This window comes from Adiantum capillus-veneris, chromosome 17 (genome assembly GCF_014529385.1).
Source record: "Adiantum capillus-veneris isolate H3 chromosome 17, ASM1452938v2, whole genome shotgun sequence".
Lineage (NCBI taxonomy): Eukaryota > Viridiplantae > Streptophyta > Polypodiopsida > Polypodiales > Pteridaceae > Adiantum > Adiantum capillus-veneris.
The window spans coordinates 37,266,066-37,279,405 of NC_140947.1; the positions used below are offsets into that span (position 1 = coordinate 37,266,066).

The following is a 13,340-nucleotide window of genomic DNA, read 5'->3' on the forward strand; positions in this document are numbered from 1 at the left end:
TCACGGGGAGACTTTCCCTCGTTGGGGCTCAAACCACCTCACACTCTACCCACTATACTGCATATAAGGCATATATGCCCCATTACATTACCTCTGGGATTCATGGAATCTCCTGGCATGTAAACGCTATCAATGGCTTTGTAGAGTCGATAATAAACCAATAAATCAAGCTCACCCTTCCTTAATGAGGGCTGAATATCATGAAGAGCTCTCATGTCATGTTTCCAGTAACCGTATCCAAACACTTTGACGGTAAGTTCTAACCAATTAATAAGACAAACCACAACAAAGAGTGGCTCGAGCAAAAAAAAAGAATTGCTTAAAACGCCCCCAAGTTAAGTTCACCTTTTATTGCTCTTTGACATGAAAAAGCAGTGCTCTCACACTAGAAAACCTTATAGCGATGGAGGCCTAAGGCTTTGCACAGCATGCACATCATTGGGCCTTGCATGAAGGGTTGTTTATAAACCTTTGAATCACTGTTCCATCCCCCTTTGTTAGCAATAAAGCAGACTCTTGAAATTAACGTGTCAGTCATCAGCTTCAGAAGTTAATTTACTTAGCCATTTCATGTCACACCATATTACACAAACTACTAAGGACACAAAGGGAAAGGACCAAGGAGCAGAAAGACAAAGCACTTGACAAGAGATTCTTTCAACTTTGAGAAACAAAGCTGTAATTGCCATATAAGCATCATGTTTGAAGAAACCTCCTGTGGCATACCTGTTAAAATGACATCTCCTTCAAACAAGGTCATCACAGAGCTTATGTGACTGATCAAGAAAGGGATACTAAATATCATGTCCTTTGAAGAACCTTTTTGTCTCAGTTCTCCATCAACCTGAAACCAATCGATGTCAATCTTAAAAACCTGAATAAATGTAGTTTTAATCCAACGTACATCTTGTCTAGTCAGTTTGATCTTGAAAAAGTCTAATATGGAACAACCATTGAGGCAGCATTGGTGATCCCTATATATAATCAAATCTACCTTTAGCCATAATTCAAGATCACCAAGTGCAGGCATTTGCTTTTTTGGTATCTGCAAAAAAACAATGCTATGAGCATAAAACAGAAAGACCTAAAGCCCTAATTGATAAGGGTGTAAAGCATACAAAGTCGCTGATAGGGGTGAACGTGTCATATCCTTTTGAGACCGTCCATGGTAAACCTGCAGCCTTAAATAAGGAAAAACCCAACTGATTCAAATGAGCATTGAAGATGGCAAAAAGAAAGAAACGGCCTGGCTGTTTACTAGCATGAAAACTGAAGGAATTCTACCTTTGCAGCACTTTGAAGGTCTCGTGCGGTCACATCAATTGCTAGTGCGTAACCTGGTTAGATGCAGGAATTGAGCACATAAGAACAATAATCTGGTGGTTATGAGGCTCCTGCAGTAGTCCAGGTATTACACCAGAATCAAGTAAGCATTTCCTTTGGTGGGCATACCCCTGACTGAACTCGTAATTTAAAAAAAAAATTGCAAGCAGTATATTAAGCATCTAGACCCAGTGTACAAAAGTTTTGATCATCACAATGGAAAAAGGTGGGAGTTATCCTTAACATCTCCTACTGAAAATTTACATATGCTGATTTGTGATTTGTGTCGAGAGAAGAGAGATCTCTGTTTATTTTAAAATCTGGTCTAATTTCTTTTGACAACAAACACATCCAGTGTACTACAACACACGTCCAATACAGACATGCAAGAGCTCAGACGTACAAAAAAGAATGAGAGATTAGATCGTTCTCTTGTGAGAACAAGAAGAAGACTGAGATCTGATACTATTTTAATCACCCACTAGACGGATGACTCACCAAACACACAAGATCACAACAACCAAAAAAACTTGAGAGCCCCAAGACGATCACACTGCACTTTGTAGACGATGTGAGAGCGACAGAGCTCTGCTCTAGAGAGTGTTGGCCCTCAAGTCAAGCGCCCCTAGCGGTATTTCTTTATTTATTGATCAATGATTTTACAACAGTCCGGCCAAACACTCTTAGATTCTGTCTTACAATGACTCTATGGCCTTTTATTTATAGGCACTTATCCTCTCAGAAAAGCAACTTAAAATCATTCTAAAAACAAGGCCTGTTTTTACACCCAAAAGCTCCAAAAACAATGGCTGAAAAATTAACACCCAAAAAACAGTCGGGCCCGAATTTGCCAAGTCATCAGCTGTCTGTACAGCCCGCGTTTTGTGCCGTAGATCGATTATACACCAAGTACTTCTCTTTTCTCCTTCGGAAGCTACTCTATGTGAGAAGCTACTCTATGTCAAGGCCATGTGCACTCAAACCATTTTGTTACCTATGCATATCAAGATCTACTCCCTCTTGCCTGTGCTAGCTGTCCAAAGTCTAGATGCCTGAAAAGCTCAATATGATAGTCTATCAGTTAGTAACTCTCTTATCTGCTGAATGAAGCATACTGTCTGGAAAAGGGCCGCCACTAGCATGGGAGGTGTAGTCAGCCTTTCTGTCACAGTAACATGTAGGATTGAGGGTTTGCTGACGATGATGTGTGATAACATCATAATCTGTTGTCTCTCAATCTAAGCCCACGAAGAGGTTGAGTCAAATGGCTGCTACATGCATCATAGCAGGAGTGACTAGAATGTCACCCCTTTGTGCCGAGCTTCTGAAAGCATACCTGGTGGCAACAATGCTGTAGCATAGACAATGCTGCATACCCTCTGGTAAGTCTCTCTATGGATGTACTTGCCTTGGAAAAGCAGCCCATAGTGCCTATGAAAGTGACCCCTATGTACACATGGGAGTCCACTATATCAACTGCACCTCAAAAATAATCAAATAGACACCATCTTAAAAACTTGACAACAACACCTTAACTTCATTGCTTGTCCAAGCAGGCAGAACACGATCATCAGCTTTACCATGCATAACCTCAACAAAAGCTACGACATCCCTACTTACATTATTAGTGCCCAAGAGTAGGTGCAAGTTTGTACTGTCATGTGTGAAGGAAAGATCCACAGGTCAACTCCGCCAAGAGGTAAAAACACTAGGAGAACAACCTGAGTCACAGCATCCTCCGCAAATGCAAGTCATAAAAGGTCAGGCATGGGTAATCAAACAAAGTAAGAAGCCACCTCAGTGAAATTACAGCTGGAATAAAGGTCACCTCTAACTTTGTGATAGCGAGGTAGAGCCATCTAAGTTCAGCATAGGTGAGAAGATGCACATCCCAGGGCCCACAGTACTTATATATCCTCTCACCGAGTCTTGATTAGGAAGCAGGGAGTATCAGTTTCAATCAGAGCACTACACCAAAGGTTCTACAATAACCAACTTCTGGAGAAGATTAGCTCAAAGAGGGAAAGAGGGCTGAAAAAGTAGCAAGGTGCCGCTGCTATTGAGACCGAAGTGCCATCACATAGGGCTGAATATGCTGCCGTACAACAAAAAATAGTAATTACTCATGCTCCCGGGGTCACCCAAGTGAAGGGCCAGTGGCAGATAGACAATGCAACTGATTAACATCATAGAACCTGCCAAACACAGTCAAATATAGCACCATCAGGTGTAGAGTCACACAGGTAGGCTATTTCTTGGAATGAAGGTATGTTAAAATGCTAAGAGCTGATGAAGGAGATTTAGATCCATTGCGGTCCAGCCAAAAACACAAGGGAATAGAGAAGAGACCACTTCAGATCAGCAAAACACTTGTGACGAGGAAGGGGTCCAGGAGCACTACAAAGGAGGGAGAAGGCACCAGCAGAGGGATCCAGCAATGTTACTAAACCCTGACGTTGGTACCCATAATCCAGGTATGGGGGGCTAAGGATGAAGGTGCCAACCTGGCTACCATGTCACATACATAGATAAAGTCGAAAAGCAAGACAATGGAGCAGAAACAGAAAGAGACACAGAGACAATAGATCCAAAAACAAAGCCTTAATAATAAACCAACACCATGCAAGAGCTTTGGATGTATGACAGCAGGAGTACAGACTCTATAGATGCTTTAGGCTGTTCAGGGAAGATGCAAAACAGATGGTAAGCACCATGTGGGCTTTCCAATTATGTGAGGAAGGGCTTGTCACATGCAAATTGGAGATAACCAGGTTAACTTTTTTTGATGCACTATTAAAAAAAGAAGAACCCCAAAATAATTCCCAAAATTTCGTAGTGGACAATCAAAGGGCGGTCAACAAGAGCGAGGTGGCAGGGCATCAAAGTATGGCTGGGTCATTGCTAACCTGCGACCAATGGCCGTGCTTGAGAAAAAAAGCAGCACTTCAGGCATCTGCAGGGTGGACCTCGAACAAAAACAAACCATTCTCCCATTCAACTTCACCTTGATTAACCAAACTAAATTCTTTGTACAACCTGCCACTCATTTCTAGTCTGCATGAAAGGTAATTTTTCTTTCTATGTTTAAGGAAACTATGTGCCCTTGTTAAATTGCAGCAATTTAATAGAAGGTACATACTTTCCATGCAATCAAATTTCCAGACCCTTGTTTATTGCATCATTTTTAAAAAGTATTATGCTCCTCATAACACTTTTCTTCTGTGGTAATAAAAAAGGGTTAAAAGTTTACCTTCCACATGATCCAATGCACTTTCCTCAGAGATATCTCGACCTTTTGTTCCGATGACAACTGCGAGCTCAACTTCATGATGGACTGATTGCAAAGGAGGCGGTATTTCAATGGCCCCACCCTCACGCACGTAGGATGATGTAGGCTTAAGAAAAAGAACCGGTTCCTGGTAACAGTACAAAAAACATGACAAAATCGTAACAAACTCAGAAGATTGGCTTTTTCTCTCACTGTCCTGAACACTTCAGGAATGGTATGCTTCTCAACCTGTTAATCGTCGTCTAATGTGAAGTCTAATCTAAAACTTCATTGCCTTCACAACTCAATGCATTACCACAAAGTTTGTTACTGGAAATCGTTCTTTAGCTACTTACAAAACAATGGTAACATTCCACACAACCCATACCAAGGATCCATACAGCCAAGTGGAACATTAGAGCTGGCTTTACTCATGGGCCTCTAGTGACAGAATCTAGCTAACAGAGTAAAGTTTACTATTCCTTTTTGAGCACTGTTATCCCTATGCTGAGCTTCTTCCATACCCCACACAACTGCTCCATTCTCTTTACTAGCTGGCCATACATCAAAAGTTCATTTGGGCTTTAGATTGGCTGATACAAGATATTTATCTTCAATCAGGTGATGGCATAAAAAATAATATATAATACTCCCAAATAATTTTCTCATGTTAAACTGATCATTTAAAATGGGGAAGTACCAGGGGAGTAAAAGCTAGAATATTGGCAAGGCTGCCAGACCGGTCTCTGTCAGGGATCCAAAGGAGGGAAAATAGGGATCCAAAGAGGGACAGTCTGCAAAAGAGCAATGTGCTTCAATGGGGCTTAAAAGACCTAAGGTTCAACTCCATTAAGACTTCCATAGGCTAAGGTTCCGAAAATCAACTCATTTATCCAATGGCCAAAGCAAGGGGAAAATTGGATGGTCATGCGAAGACTAAAAAGTCTTCCCACATCCGTAGGAAGGAGGGGGCGAGCCCTTATTGTAGGGGATGAGAGAGAAACACACACACACACACTCCAAGGCTTCCCCTTGGAATATTGGACACATGTCAAGCTCCTAAGCCAGTTGCCCCCAATCTCCCCTCAAATCCTATTGGATAGCCATAGAGGTGGACCAATGAGAATTAGGCTAAGGTAAATTTAGCCTGATCAATTTAAAAATGCTTGATAAAAGAATCAATAGAATTTAAGCTCCCTAGAAGACTATTGGACAGTCTACCAAGGGGTCCAAGGAGCATTCCGGCTTGCCTGATTCCTATTGGCCAGAAGACTAAGAGGTCCAATGAGAGTTTAGTTGAATTATTTAATTACCTAAAGCTCTCACAAAAGGGGAAAGGGGGACACTTGTCAAAAGGCTATCAACTATGCTTTTAATTTGTGATTGGCTAAGCTTTACAGGAGCCAATGGGAGGCCAGCATGAGCAATTAGCAAGAGGGGTCAACCAAGATGAGAGAGAGGGCTACATTTTACTCTTAACACAATGCTATACACACACACACAACTCATGTGTGCAAGAAGAACTCCATCTCCTTCTCCAAGCATTAAGAAGTAGAGGCCTACACCAACAACTCTTGGCTATGGAATGCAAATCCAACCAAGAGCCAAGCTTCAATGGCATGCTCATCTCCTCTACCATGCTGATTACTAAGCTAAGCTATGCTATTAGAGTGAATACTTCTTTCTCGTAAGATGCACCTTCTTCCTCTCAATCTTTCCTCATTCCCTGCTAGCTCTCACCATTTTTAAGATGTGTGAGGTCTTGGGACTGAGGCTAGGGACACTAGGTGTATTTTTCAAGCATAATCTGGTGCATGAAGCTTCCAACTTCATTGTACCAACGAGTTTATCAAGGAGCACAAGAATTGTATTGTACAAAAGTCTCCTTTGATGGGAGAAGCTATAACACAAAGCCTTTGTGGAGGGGGAACCAGCTCCATGTAAATCCGGTCCTCAACTGTTGTTAATTGTTCTATTTCTCTCTCTTTTCAAGTATTGTCAATGCCAAATTAGCTAGGTGTAAATTGCTAGGTTGCTTTCTCAAATTAAGTACTCTCTCTATGCTCATTAATAACTTGTTCTTAATGAGATGCTCACTATGTTATCAATTTCCGCTACACATAAGTTACTAGTGCATTAAATGTTACAGGTGAGCTCATATCTAAATCACGGACTGAGAGACAACTTCCTTTGTTACAAAACTAGAACACGACGGATAAGAAAGTGTGTTCAATGATTTATCAGGAAGCTTCTGACCACCCATTAGTAGGGTGTAGGCAATGTAGCAACAAATGTGTCATGTGTTTCGTTGTTTCATCGTTTCGAGGCCTTTCGTTTCGAAAATGTCAAAACGAAACGTAATACGAAACGCATATATATATATATATGAAACCTTATATTTAGGAGTCTAGTAGGTGGATACATCCAATATAGGTGGTAATACCAGTGGTAAAATATGTTGACATTATACACTGTATGGCTAATTTTGGATTTTGAAAATTAGACCCTTTTTCTTTTCAACCTGAAAAACACGTTTCGTCCCCCTATTTTGGGTTTGTTTTGAAACGTTTCGAGCATTCCGGGTTTTGTTTCGTTTTGAAGGGACGAAACACATTTTCATGTGACTATGGGTGCAGGTGCCCATAGTAAGGTTGCCTTGGCGTTTTGCTCCATCCATGCAGATCAGCCTAGAATTCAGCCAGTGTTTTCAGTTTTCATCCCTTATCCTTGCCGGTCGCGGCCAGGATCTACTAACGCTACCCTCTCCGTTGCAGCTTGGTACTTCAGCAACCCATTGAGCCTCTTCTCGGACATTCCCTCGCCGCATCGAGTGCTCCCATTGCTGTCCATTATCGGATCCATCATCACCAGCATTTTCAGCCCTGCTTTGCGCATCGGATTGGCTGCATTTTTGCAGCCAGCTTTCAACCCTCACATCGGGAGAGCAAATCAGCCCCAAATCTACCCCTTGGTGGCCATCAACAACCCCTCATTGAGACAAACCCAAAGGAGCATCAAATCAGCCCAGAGGTGCTTCATCTTGAAGAGTTACGACAGCAACATTTCCATTCAAGTCCACAGTCTCTCTCTCTCTCTCCCTCTGCACATCCCTCTCTCATTTTCTCTCAAGGAAATAAAAGCAACCATCTCTCGTGCTAAGAAGCACACCTTAACGCAAGGAAAGGAGTAGAGATTTGTGGAAGTGTAAAGTCTAGATCTTCACCATTTCAATTCCGCTGCACTTGACATCGGTATCAAAGCTATGTGATTTTGCGCTAATCCGCTAATCTTTAATTTTTTCTTTTTTCTCTCGAGTGTTTGAGTGTGTGTTGTTGTCACGTGCACATGGCTTTGTGTGCCACGTGGACATGCTTCATCGACTTCCAAAGCCAATTTTCCAATTATTCCTAGATAGGAGTGTGTAGAATCCTGGGAGAATTAGTACCGGCAATTTTGTGAGCCTGTTCACAGGACTTGCATGTCCGGACGAATTCATTAGATTAGGTCTTCTAGTTTTGGAACCCTCTTGCATAAATGGATTGTACAAGCGTGTTGATAGATGTTATTACACTACGGTGGGCATCTGGCATGACTTGCATGTAGTTTTGGGTTAGAGGAATCCAACGAGCCATTCCCCGCGTTGACCGTGTTCTTGGGTAGAAACCTAGCCAAAGTCAAGTTTATTTTGTCACAAACTGTTGACGTGTCAAGCCACTAAAGAACGGAGCCAACTTGCAGATTTAAATGTACTGTAGAACCAGATATACCGACTAAACGGTTGTCTTGGGTGGTCCCTTTCATCAAGATGGGAGAACCAATGCATGTGGAAGTCGAAAGAAAACAGGCAAAGGTCTTATACTATGATATGAGAGAAAAGATAGAGATCGTGAAGCAGACAAACAAAGTCCTTAAAAGGTACATCGGTGTGGATATCAGATGAGCTAGCACCTACCCAACTAAAGATAAGATCAACAGAACTAGATAAAGTAAGAGAAGCAAGAAAGAAGGAAAGTGGGCAGCCTACAGAGGAGGAAAAGCCATCATTAGAGACTTTGTCGACAAATCACCTCCAAAACATGATACATGATGAGAGAAACATGGTTGTACATCTTTTTTCTTTTTATGAAAAGCATGGATGAAACATGTTTGTAACGAGAAGCTCATGACCATGGAGCTCTGAGCTACCGAGGTTGTTTTATTCTATTTTCCTTTTTGCTGAGCTGGAAGACAATGTAAAAGGTGTACTTTGATATGTCCCATAGGTCGGTTTCGACCTCCAGAGGAGGTTAATCTCTCTCTCTCTCTCTCTCTCTCTCTCTCTCTCTCTCTCTCTCTCTCTCTCTCTCTCTCTCTCTCTCTCTCTCTCTCTCTCTGTGTGTGTGTGTGTGTGCGCGTGTGTGTGTTAGTTAACCTGGGGAAAACCAAGGTTATATTGTATTAACACCACACCACAGTGAGTCAAGAGGTCAACACCTACTTTTACATATGGCCAGGAGACGGTGGAGTATACAGATGCATAAACCTATCTTGGGGTAGTCTTCAGTGGACCGGCGTTTTCATCGAGGAGAGCAGCAGAGACTAGATTGACAAGAGCTTATGTAGCCTTGGGAGTTTTGGAGAAGATATGTTTGCAGGTTCAGTTTCAAGAACCTGACACTCTAGTGGCTTCAGCTATGCTCTATGGGGTTCAGATTTGGGGCCCTCAATGGACCACCATGGCAGATCTGGTACCACTGATGGATGCAGATGTATGGAGAGGCCTCTAGTTTCTATGATCTCTCGGATGTTTTGGGCTAAGGCCTCAATGCAACATGAGATTATTCGGGCTGAGCTAGCTGCCCCTCCTCTCGTAGTTAAGGCCCTTGCTAAATTACTTTCCTTCATGCATAATTTATGGGACCTTCCTAGAGACAGATATGCTCGGCTAGCACTCGAGTCATCCCAACAGCTAGCGCTACAAGGGGACACAACATGTTGGTATGGGCAGATGACATCATGGCTTCAATCACATGGCTTCAGCATGGATAGACTACCTCCATTCTAGTACTCCTTGGATGCACCCTCCCTTTCTCTCACACAGACAAAGACCACTAGACTTATACGTCAGGATTTGATTCAAATGGATACCAGAAGCACATGGATACAACCGGTACAAGAGTTGGGCACGAAGATGGCTTTCTATAGAGAGCATCTCCTCCAACTAACAGAGGATGGATATGTGATCAGACCAGCCTATATGGACACTCATTTATCCTATGGGATGAGATGTGTTGTTGGTCAGATGCGCACATCATCGCATCAGCTAGAGATTGAGAAAGGCAGATTTAGAAGAGTACCAGCAGAAGCCAGGATATATCAATTATGTCATATAGAGCCAGAGACAGAGTTACATCACATTTGTCATTGTCCGATATACTATGAGATACGAGGACGCTTTCACTGCCTATTCAAAGAGGGCTTTGGACCGTTGGCTAGAGTCATGAGAATCAAGATCAGAGATGCCTGGGCCCTCGGGTTGTTTTTGATAGAGCTGTGCAGACACAGGGAAAGTCGCTTGAGGAGACAAGGTAGTGGACTGTGGGAGACATTCACAGAGGGAGATCACTATCTTCTTTAGAGCAGGGACTCAGTAGCTGATGAGCATGCTTCACATCAGACTTCAGAGCCCACTTCTACCAGAGGTATATTAGTGGACAGAGCCATTGAGCTCGTGAGAGCTAGATGCCCACGTCTACGGGGGCTACCACCACATCGACGAAGGCTCCACTAGAGAATCAAGACCACTCTAGCACAACATGGGAGACACGCAGTACGACTATTTACAAAGGCGAACATTGACAAAGCTCTTTTCTCAGACAACGCCCAATGCCGCGCATCCTCGAGCATGGATGATGATGATTTTCATACTGACAATTTTAGTCTTTTAGTTTTAGTTTTTCACTTTACTTCTATTTATTTTTGTACCCAGACATTGGATTAGATCCACAAGGATTGTATCAGTTTGGACTCGTAAGTCATTTTGACCTTTTGAAGACGTTTAATACAACATTTCATTTCATTTCTCTATTCCCTCTCTTCAGGGAAGTAAAAGGAACCATCATTCAAGTTAAAAGCAATCATTAACGCAAGGAAAGAAGTAAGGATTTGTGGAAGTGAAAAACCAGTTCAATTCCGCTGCACCTAAAATAGGTATCAAAGCTTTGTGATTTTGCACAAATCCACTAATCTTTGAGATTTTTTTCTCTCTAGTGTTTGAGTGTGTTGGAGCATTTTGCCCAAGGACACTTCTCTCGCTCCAGTTTGCGGTTTTTGGTTCACACCATCCGAGTTGAGACAACAAAGGCTGGCCGGTAACCAACAAGGGAATCGTTCTAAGAGGCAATCCATTAGTTGCGAGTAGATGTATCATCACAATCCGAGTCTTTTGGACTTTTCCACAATTCTAGGGGAGCCTCTCTCAAAAGTAGCCGTGGAGGGCATCATCTAAAAGACCATTCATTTGAGACCATCTTATGGCATGCATAGAGTTTTGGTACTAGTATCTCACCTTAGCAAGAGGGAATGTCATGTGCACATGGCTCTATGTGCCACATGCACATGCTTCATTACCTTCCAGAGCCAATTCTGTACCTATCTCTAGATACGAGTGTCTAGAATCCTAGGAGGAATACTACCGGCAATATTGTGAGCCTGTTCGTCACAGGACTTGCATGTTCGGACGAGTCCAATACATTAGGTTTTACAATTTTGTAACCCTTTTGCATAAATGAATTGTACAAGCGTTTTGACATACGTCGGTGAGCATCTGAGTTAGAGGAGCATGTAGGTCATGGTTAGATGACGAGCATGTAGGTCTAGGTTAGAGGAACGTGCCAGTCCCTTAGTCCAGTCTGTTCGTCAAATGGATCACAGAATAGTGAGTTATCGTCAGAAACTCACATGTGCGCACATTCGCACATTTTCCCGACAGGGACCAATCCGATAATTAAGGCAAGGATCATGGAAATCAGTCCCGAGGGGGTCAGACAGGGTTCTCCCTCCCTACGTAGGGATCCAAACTGCCTACCCAACTCCCAGAAATAGGGTACCCGCTAAAAATAGTCCAATGGTGAGCACAAACAGAAAATTTGTGAATCCTCAAGATACCTGGACTCTAGCAGAACCCCACACATCAGAGCCCTCACTCCCTCGATCTAGACAGAACCTAGAAGATGACCCGACTACATACTGGTTTATTGAGTCTACTAAAATTGTTTGTTGCAAACTTTTTACATAAAGCCTCTAAAAAGAGAGAAAATGCTGCAACTCATCCCTAGCAGAACTATAGAGAATTACTGGATTAGATATTGTCTGATGAATCTACAATGAGGTACCTTCTTCCTACCCAACCCAACTTCTTCCATCTCCCCTTTTCTACCACCTCTCCACAACAAGAAATCTCTATCAGGTATTGTTGGTAGGTGAAGAATCACCCTAATTGCTGGACACTCTCTCTCTCTCTCTCTCTCTCAACCTCAACTGAGCCTCAAGAGATAGAGCTCCATCCATCCATATGATATTCAAGTCAGTTCTGTACTTCGTCCTTGTTTTTCGGTGAATGGTTCTGGCATTTGATCCCTCTCTCTCTCTCTCTCTCTCTCTCTCTCTCTCTCTCTCTCAGAAAGAAACCTTGGGCACGGCGTTGCCAAGCTCCTTGGCATGAGCAGCATAATTTCGGCCAACGGCAATGATCTTGGTGCCCACCTCCACAAGCTTGTTGCCCACCATCGCCGCAGCCATCAACTCTCTCTCTCTCTCTCTCTCTCTCTCTCTCTCGTGTCAAAGTATGCATGAAACAGTCCTTAGAAACGAGTCCCACATGTATTAGGGTAAAGGGGCCAATAAGGAACCACCCCCCAAAAGGAAGATGGCTCCACTCCCAAAAGAGAGACAAAAGAAAGGAATATGTTTGGAATCTTGCTTAGGTGTCTACATCTGATTTGCTAAAAAGTGTACTACTATTGGGGCTTGAGTGTCTCTGTTTTCTAAAACGCCCTCAGAATTACGCTTTTTCAAATAGAGTGCTGAGGCAAAATCAAAAAAATATCAATCTTGATATCATCTAATGCGTCTTTTCATGAGGAATTGAATGCACTCTTCAAATTTCAAATCTAGCCGGATATGAAAAATCCCCCCAAAAATACTATTTTTTTCTTACATGGCCTTATATTGGCCCCTTTACCCTAGTGAAATCGCCTCTGTATCATGGTGGGGAGCATTCTCCACGTGGACTCGAATCAAGGACCCCATCCTTGGGAGACAATGGCTGGGTTCACACGAAGGCACTCTGCAAGCCTGTTGTTGCCGTCCCCGGTTCACCCTCGTCACTAATTGACACGTCCCTCGGGCGGTGGGATCAATGGCCCACATTAGGCATCATGAGGCTGGTGCAATGTGGGCAGTCCAATAGTTTTTTGAACTAGGTGTGAACTAAGAGTGAACTTGGGAGGTATGTGCACCACACCAAATTTGGTGTGAACTTGAGGTGAAGTAAGTGTGAGCTTGGTGTGAACTTGGGAGGGTATGCACACCACACCAAATTTGATGTGAATTCAATTGAACAAGGTGTAAACTTATCTGCGACAACGTGATATAAACTTAACGCACACGCACCTTTTAACGAATGCGCGATAGCTTAGCAGTTAGAGTCAACTCCAAGGGGGAGAGAGAGAATGGGTTCAAGCCCCGGATCCGAAAACATGGGAATCTT

The 13,340-nt window shown here is 42.8% G+C and overlaps 1 protein-coding gene across 1 annotated transcript in view; it reads right to left on the reverse strand.

Moving 5' to 3' along the window:
• Positions 1 to 12,434, reverse strand: part of LOC147437077 (Fumarylacetoacetate (FAA) hydrolase family) — a 29,953-nt gene extending 17,519 nt beyond the window's left edge. The window contains exons 1-6 of the mRNA XM_086486514.1: positions 12,260 to 12,434; positions 4,574 to 4,739; positions 1,285 to 1,337; positions 1,119 to 1,181; positions 995 to 1,045; positions 727 to 844 (exon numbers count right to left, since the gene is read on the reverse strand). Coding sequence (XP_086342640.1) covers positions 727 to 844; positions 995 to 1,045; positions 1,119 to 1,181; positions 1,285 to 1,337; positions 4,574 to 4,739; positions 12,260 to 12,370 — 562 coding nt within the window. The 5' untranslated portion in view covers positions 12,371 to 12,434. The remainder of the gene's footprint in view (positions 1 to 726; positions 845 to 994; positions 1,046 to 1,118; positions 1,182 to 1,284; positions 1,338 to 4,573; positions 4,740 to 12,259) is intronic.
• Positions 12,435 to 13,340: the final 906 nt, after the last annotated feature.